The sequence below is a fragment of the Cebus imitator genome, unplaced genomic scaffold, assembly GCF_001604975.1.
Source record: "Cebus imitator isolate Cc_AM_T3 unplaced genomic scaffold, Cebus_imitator-1.0 Scaffold121, whole genome shotgun sequence".
NCBI classification, from domain to species: domain Eukaryota; kingdom Metazoa; phylum Chordata; class Mammalia; order Primates; family Cebidae; genus Cebus; species Cebus imitator.
Window position 1 is genome coordinate 2,377,734 of NW_016107436.1, and position 8,270 is coordinate 2,386,003.

Below are 8,270 nucleotides of genomic sequence, written 5' to 3' on the forward strand. Positions count from 1 at the left end.
TACAGCATAGTTTGTTGAAAGAGTTGTCTATAGTTGCTAATTCTATTTTCTAACTTGACATTCTTCCCTCATCAATTCTGGCGGTGTTGCTATCTGGACAATTCTACAGAAACTGTTCTTATCAAGATCACCAGTGATCTCTATATTGCCAAATACAGAGTTTATTGTTTCTTTCATTTTAGCTAGTCAGTGGTGTTGGGTAGTTGATGACTACCTCTTTGAAGGCATTTTTGTCTTGGCTTCTGTGACATCTCTGGTGTTTCTCCTCCTCACAGTCCATTCTTTCATCATTTCTTTTGATAATACTTATTCTTTTTGATATCTAAATGTTGGAGTGCCTCAGGACTTACTTGGTACTGGGACCTAGTTTCTTTTGTAGCTCGTATTTCCCCTAAATTGTATAACCCAATATCGTAGCTTAAAATATAATCTGCAGTACTGATGGGCCTGAACCTGTGTCTTTAGCTTCAGCCTCTCTCTACAATGCCATTCTCATATTCAACTGTCTACTTTATAGCTCTTTTTAGATATCAAGTAGACATTTCAACTTTACATATAAAACAGAATTCTTTCCCTTCCCTTGTGTTCTGTTTTCTCCCCAGTCTTCCTCATCTAAGCAAACAGTATGCACCAGTTCCTCAAATTAAAAAGTTAAGTATTATCCTTGATAATATCCTAACTGCCTCATCTCATCCAATTAATCAGTAAGTCTTATAGATGCCATCTGCACAGTATATCCCCAATTCCTCAATTTCATTGACCGTTCATATCTATCATCCTACAATCTTCTCTCGACAGGAATATTATAACAACCTCCTAACAGGTCTCTATTTTCACTCGTCTTTCTCCAGTAATCAATTCTAGCTTAGTAGCTGGAATTATTTTTTAAACATATAAAATAGATTTACATCTTTTATTTAAATAGATTTAAATAGATTTACATCTTTTATTTAAAACTCTGTATTTAAAACCTTCCCACCACAAGGAACAGCATGATATTGGCATAAAAACAGACATACAGATCAATGGAACGGAATAGAAAACTTAGAAACAAATCTACACACCTACAGTGAACTCATTTTTGACATAGGTGCCAAGAACATACACTGGGGGAAAGATAGTCTCTTCAATAAATGTTGCTGGAAAAACTGGATATCCATATGCAGGAGAATAAAAATAGACCCCTATCTAACACCATATACAAAAATCAAATCAAAATAGATTAACGACTTAAATCTATGACCTCAGCCTATGAAACTACTACAGAAAACATTGGAAAAACTCTCCAAGACATCAGTCTGGGCAACGACTTCTTGAGTAATACCACACAAGCACAGATAACCAAAGCAAAAATGGACAAATGGGATCACATCAAGTTAAAAACCTTCTGCACAGCAAAGGAAACAGTCAATAAAGTGAAGAGACAACCCCCAGGATGGGAGAAAATATTTGCAAACTACCCATCTGACAAGAGATTAATAACCAGAATATATAAGGAGCTCAAACACCCCTGTAGGAAAAAATCTAGTAATCTAATTTAAAATGGACAAAAGATTTGAATGGACATTTCTTGAAAGAAGACATACAAATGGCAATCAGACATAGGAAAAGGTACTCAACGTCATTGATCAGAATTTCTCCGCTGATCAAAACTACAATGAGATATCACCTCACCCCAGTTAAAATGACTTTTATCCAAAAGACAGGCAACAACAAATGCTGGCGAGGATGTGGAGAAAAGAGAACCCTTGTTTACTGTTGGTGGGAATGTAAATTAGGACAACCACTATGGAGAACAATTTGGAAGTTCCTCAAAAAACTAAAAATAGAGCTACCATATGATCCAGCAATCCCACTGCTAGATATATACTCAAAAGAACGGAAATCAGTATATCAAAGTATATCTGTACTCCCATGTTTCCTGCAGCACTATTCACAGTAGTCAAGATTTGGAAGCAACCTACGTGTCCATCAACAGATGAACAGATAAAGAAAATGTGGTACATATACACAGTGGAGTATCCTTCAGGTATAATACAGAAGGAGAGCCTATCATTTGCAACAACATGGATAGAACTGGAGGTCATTATGTTAACTGAAATAAGCCAGGCACGGAAAGACAAACATCACATATTCTCACTTATTTGTGGAATCTGAAAATGAAAACAATGGAATCCATGGAGATGAGAGTAGAAGGATGGTTTATGAGAGGCTGGTAGGGTAGAAGCTGGGGATCATGGGGGAGGTGGAGATGGTTAATGGGTACAAAAAAAATTGAATAAGGCCTAGTATTTGGTAGCACAGTAGTGTGACTATAGTCAATAATGATTTAACTATACATTTAAAAATAACTAAAAGACTTGATTCAATTAATTCACTTCAGAGGAACAAAAAAAAATCCACTAAATATAATTGGATTATTTGTAACACAAAGGATTAATGCTTGAGAAGATGGATACCCCATCTTCCATGATGTGATTATTACGTATTACATCCCTGTATCAAAACATCTCATGTACCCCATAAATACACCTACTGTGTACCCACAAAAATTAAAAATTAAAAAACCCAAGCCTTCCTGTTGCACTTTGAATAAATTCAGATTTCTTATCGTGACTCAAGATGACCTGATTTCTGCTTATCACTCTGACATTATTGATACATTATTTTTACCCATTGTGCTGCAAATCACATTGGCTTTCTTTCAGGTCCTCAAACAAGCAAAATTTGCTAACCACCTCAGGACCTTTGTCCTAGCTATTCCTTCTGCTTGGATATTTCTTTCTTTCTGATCCTCCCGTGTCTGGATACTTTTTGCATTCAGTTGTTAGCAAAAAATGTCACCTCTGGGAGAGTATTCTTGACATTGAAATTAAAGTAGCAACTAGGTTACATTAATTTATTGTCATGTTGTTGTATATCATTACCTGATTTTTTTTTTCGTTTTATTAGAACTTTTTTTTTAACTTTTAAGTGCAGGGGTACATGTGCAGGTTTGTTATATAGGTAAACATGATACTGGGGTTTGTTATATATATTATTTCATCACCCATGTATTAAGCCTTGCACTCATTAGTGATTTTTCCTGATTGTCTTCCTCTTCCAAGCCTACATCCTCCAATAGGCCTCAGTATGTGTTGCTCCCCTCTTATCCATGTGTTCTTATCATTTAGCTCCCACTTATAAATGAGAACTTGTGATGTTTGATTTTCTGTTCCTGCATTAGTTTGCTAAGGTTAATGGCCTCCAGCTCCATCCATGTCCTGTAAAGGACATGTTCTCGTTTTTTTTATGGCTATATAGTTTCCCATGACAACCTGATACTTTCTTATGTATTTGTTTCTATGTTTATTCCTGTCTCCCTTTACTAGAGTGTAATTTCCATGAGAGTAAGGACCTTGCCTATTTTATTTAACTGCTGTTATTTTCACTACCCAGAACAATGTCTGGAATAAAATAGGCATTCCAACACTTATCAAATGTATGATTGTGTGTATATATATCAATGAATTATATTTATATATGTTCTAGTAATTCTTTTTTGTGTTAATATGTAACACTTTAATTTCTTTATTAGGTTGTTTTGCATTTTCTTTTATGTATATTTGGGATAAGTACCTAAGACATGGCTGTTAGTCGAAGAGACATTAGCTAAGTAAAGCAGTGTGAAACCATAAAACAAGTGGGAAATCATATGTATGTTTGTTTCTTCTGAATAAAAGCTTTCATTTTAGTTATTTAATGTTTATTTTACAATATGAGACATGCATGCCTTTCAAAAGGTATCTTAATTAATCCACATTCATGTCCTAAGAATGTCAATGCAAGACAATAATGATGATGGTCTTGCTCTGTTGAAATAGTACGTATAAGGATGATACTGGCTGACAAAATTGTTTTATTTCAGTTGGTTAGAAGCAAACTCTGAATATCTCGTAGAAAGAGGTTATGAATCATCTTGTAAAATATGGAGTGGAAATGAAATGCTCTTAAATTTGCACAAAATGGGCATCACCACTGCTACCTTTCCCATTTTGCAGGTAAGATTTTTTTTTCACCTGTGCAATTTATTTAGTGAGTTAGAAGTGATTTAGTCATGACTAAATCCAGTTAAAATCTAGTGAGTAACCCAAAAATTTTAAATATAGCAATTTAATTTTTTAAAATTTTATTTTATTATCTACATTTAATCATCTTTAAGTGATGGCGTGGGTAAATTGTGGGTGAAATATAGCATTACTTAGTCTGAAGGAAATTGTCTTTAAAGGGATTAATTGCTTTAAAGCTAAAAGGAGTCAATGTTTTTAGGTTGTAGATTTACTTAGTCAATTGTAAAAGTTAAAATTTTAGAAAATAAAAAGAGAAGAAATTCCTATTTTGTTCATCTTAATTTAGAAATTATAAACCTGATATTAATGGAGAGATCATGACTAGGCTTTGGAAGACTATGAACCTTATGAAGCTATATGCAACATTTTATGAGTATGTATTTTTGTACATTTTTCTAAATAGAGGCTGCATAAATTTCATTATATTCTCTAGTGTTTTTTGCAAATAAAAATGTTTTTGTTCCTATTTACTTATTTAAATTAATAGATTATATATTTTAGAATGATTATTTTAGGTTTAGAGAAAAATTGAGCAGAAGATCCAGAATTCTCATATATTCCTACTCCCAGCCACACACCTATACACATACACAATACACACCCACTCCACAGTTTCCCCATTATTGATCTCTTACAATAGTATAGTACATTTGTTATAATTGATGAACCATTATTGGTATATTACGGTTCATTAAAGTCCATAGTTTACCTTAGGGCTTACTCCTTGTGTTGGAGAGTTCAGTTAGGTTTTGCCTAGGAATCTACCATTTACAGTATCATACAGAGTGTGTTCACTGTCCTAAAAATCTTCTGTGTTACACCTATTCATATTTCCACCACACCATGCCTGCACCCACCAAACCCTTATCAACCACAGATTTTTTTTTACTAACTCCATTGTTTTGCCTTTTCCAGAATGCCATATAGTTTAAATTGTGCAGTATGTAGTCTTTTCAGACTGGCTTCTTTAACTTAGCAATATGCATTTAAGATTCTTTTATGGTTTTTTTTTTTTTTTGCCTTGATAGCTCATTTCTTCTTATAGCTGAATAATATTTCGTTATCTGGATGTACTACAGTTTATTTATCCATTCACCTACTGAAGGACACATTGATGGTTTCCAGTTTTTGGCAATTGTGAATAAAGCCGTTATAAACATTTCTGTTAGTGACATGCGTTCTACTCATTTGGATAAATACTTAGGAAAACAATTGTTGTATTATATTGTAAGACTGTGGTTAGCTTTGCAAGAAACTACTAAACAGTCTTCAAAGTGGCTGTACCTGCCGGGTATGGTGGCATGTGCCCGTAGTCTCAGCTACTTGGGAGGCTGAGGCAGGAAGATTGCTTGAACCCAGGAATTTGAGGCTGCAGTGCACTGTAATTGCATGCTTGTGAATAGCCACTGCTCTCCAGCCTGGGCAACATAGCAAGACTTTGTCTCTTGACAAAAAGTGGTTGTACCATTTTGCATTCCCACCAGCAATGAACGAAAAGTTCCTGTTGTTCTACATCTTTACTAGTGTTTGGTGTCTGTGTTTTGAATTTTAATCATTCTAATAGATGTGTAGTGTATCTTATTGTTTTAATTTATAATTTCCTGAAGACGTGATGTTGAGCATCTTTTCATATGCTTATTTGCTGTTGCCGTAACTTCTTGGTGACATGTCTGTTCATACTTTTTGCCCATTTTTCAATTGGATTTTTTGTTGTTGTTGAGTTTTAAGGGTTCTTTGTATAGTTTGAATATAAGTCCTTCCTCAGAAAGGTGTTTGCAAATAAGACAGTCTGTGACTTTTCTGTTCATTCTGTTGATATGGTGCCTTTTGCAAAGCAGTTTTTTTTTTTTGTTTTTTTTTTTTTTTGGATACGGGGTTTTTTTTTTTTTTTTTTTTTTTTTTTTGGGAGACGGAGTTTCGCTCTTGTTACCCAGGCTGGAGTGCAATGGCGCGATCTCGGCTCACCGCAACCTCCGCCTCCTGGGTTCAAGCAATTCTCCTGCCTCAGCCTCCTGAGTAGCTGGGACTACAGGCATGCGCCACCATGCCCAGCTAATTTTTTGTATTTTTAGTAGAGATGGGGTTTCACCATGTTGACCAGGATGGTCTCGATCTCTTGACCTCGTGATCCACCCGCCTCGGCCTCCCAAAGTGCTGGGATTACAGGCTTGAGCCACCGCGCCCGGCCCTGCAAAGCAGTTTTTAACTTTCATGAAGTTCAGCATATTAAATTTTTTTTTCTTTTATGGGTCATGCTTTAGGTGTTATATCTAAAAACTCATCCCAAACTCATGATCACCTGGATTTTTTCCTATCTTCTGGAAGTTTTATAGTTTTGCATTTTACATATAAATCTGTGATTAATTTTGAGTTAATTTTTGTGAAAGATGTAAGGTCTGTGTCTAGAGTCATGTTTTATTTGCATTTGGATTTGCAATTATTCCAGCACCATTTGTTGAAAAAACTACCCTTTCTCCATTGGATTATCTTTTTGTTCCTTTGTCAAAGGCCTGACTGTATTTGTGATGTCTTTCTGGGCCATCTATTTTGTTCCATTGAACCTTTTGTCTGTTCCTTTACCAATACTACATTGTCTTAATTACTGTAACTTTATAATCAGACTTGAAGTTGGGTAGTATCATTTCTCTGACTATTCTTCAATGTTGTGTTTAGTGTAATCTGGGTCCTTTGTGATTCCATATAAATTTTAGGATTTTTTTAATTTCTGTGAAGAATACCATCTTTCCATTTTTTGTGTCCTCTTTCATCATCATTTTATAGTTTTTGTTGTAGAGATCTTTTACTTCTTTGGTTAATTCCTAGGTATTCAGTTAACCTGTGGGATTTTGATTGGGATTATGTTGAATCTGTAGATGAAGTTGAGAGAACTGGCATCTTAACAATGAGTCCTCTTATTCATGAACAGGGAATATCTCTCCAGTTAATTAGATCTTTGATTTCTTTCTTCCATGTATTGTAGTCACCATCAGAGAGTTTCAAAGACGTTTTCCCCCCTACAATTATGGAGGTATGATTGACAAATAAAAATTGTATATATTTAAGGTATACAATGTAATAATTTGATATATGTATGAAATGATTACACAGTCAAGGTAATAAACATATCCATCATTTCACACCCTTTTCTTTGTGTGGGTGTCGGTGTGGGTGTGTGTAGTATGTGGTGAGAACACTTAAGATTTGCTCTCAGCAAATTTCAAGTATACATTATTACTATTATTATTATCTGAGATGGAATCTTGCTCAGTTACCCAGGCTGGGGTGCAGTAGCGCGATCTCAGCTCACTGCAACCTCTACCTCCCGGATTCAAGTGATTCTCATGCCTCAGCCTCCTGAGTAGCTGGGATTACAAGTAAGCACCACCACACCCGGCTAATTTTTCTATATATGTATATTTAGTAGAGACAGGGTTTTACCATGTTGACCAGGCTGATGTTGAACTCCTAACCTCAAGTGATCCCACCTGCCTTTGCGCCTCCCAAAGTGCTAGGATTACAGGCATAAGCCACCATGCCTGGCCTCAAGTATACATCATTATTAATTATAATCATCACATTGTACATTAGATCTACAGAACTTAGTCATTTTATAACTAAAAGTTTGTATCTTTTGGCCAAAATCTCTCCATTTCCCTGGTCCCCAGCCCCTGGTAACTTTGGGGCTTAGGACTCTGCTTCTACGAGTACAACTTATTTAGATTACACATATGAGTGATAGCATGCAGTATTTGTCTATCTGACTTATTTCAGATAGCGTAATTACTTCCAGTTTCATCCATGTTGCAAATGGCAAAATTTTCTTTGTTAAGACTGAATAATATTTCATTTTTTATATATGTGCCACATTTTCTTTATTTCATTACTTACTCACTATATTCTCACTTTACCCTATGGGAAGAATTCTGGGCTAATGGCTGCTCTCTTGGCACTGAGCTGTACTTCCATGGGGCAGGGGTGATGTAGGTAATATGAAGCTATGCTTATTGGCCTCTTCAGTGCATCTGTTCTTGGATTTTTTGCTCCAGTGGGGTCCTAGAACTTCTCTGCTGGACTCCTAGACTCTTAACAAAGGTACTTTCATATGTGAGTAGTTGTCAGAATTGGTTCATTGTTGGGAGATGACAATGGAAAACTCAAATT

General features: G+C 35.4%; 1 protein-coding gene across 1 annotated transcript in view; it reads left to right on the forward strand.

The window, feature by feature from the left end:
• The window catches only part of BRIP1 (BRCA1 interacting protein C-terminal helicase 1), a 152,062-nt gene that overhangs the window by 56,880 nt on the left and 86,912 nt on the right, over window positions 1-8,270 (forward strand). Inside the window, exon 8 of the mRNA XM_037742445.1 lies at window positions 3,908-4,040. Coding sequence (XP_037598373.1) covers window positions 3,908-4,040 — 133 coding nt within the window. The remainder of the gene's footprint in view (window positions 1-3,907; window positions 4,041-8,270) is intronic.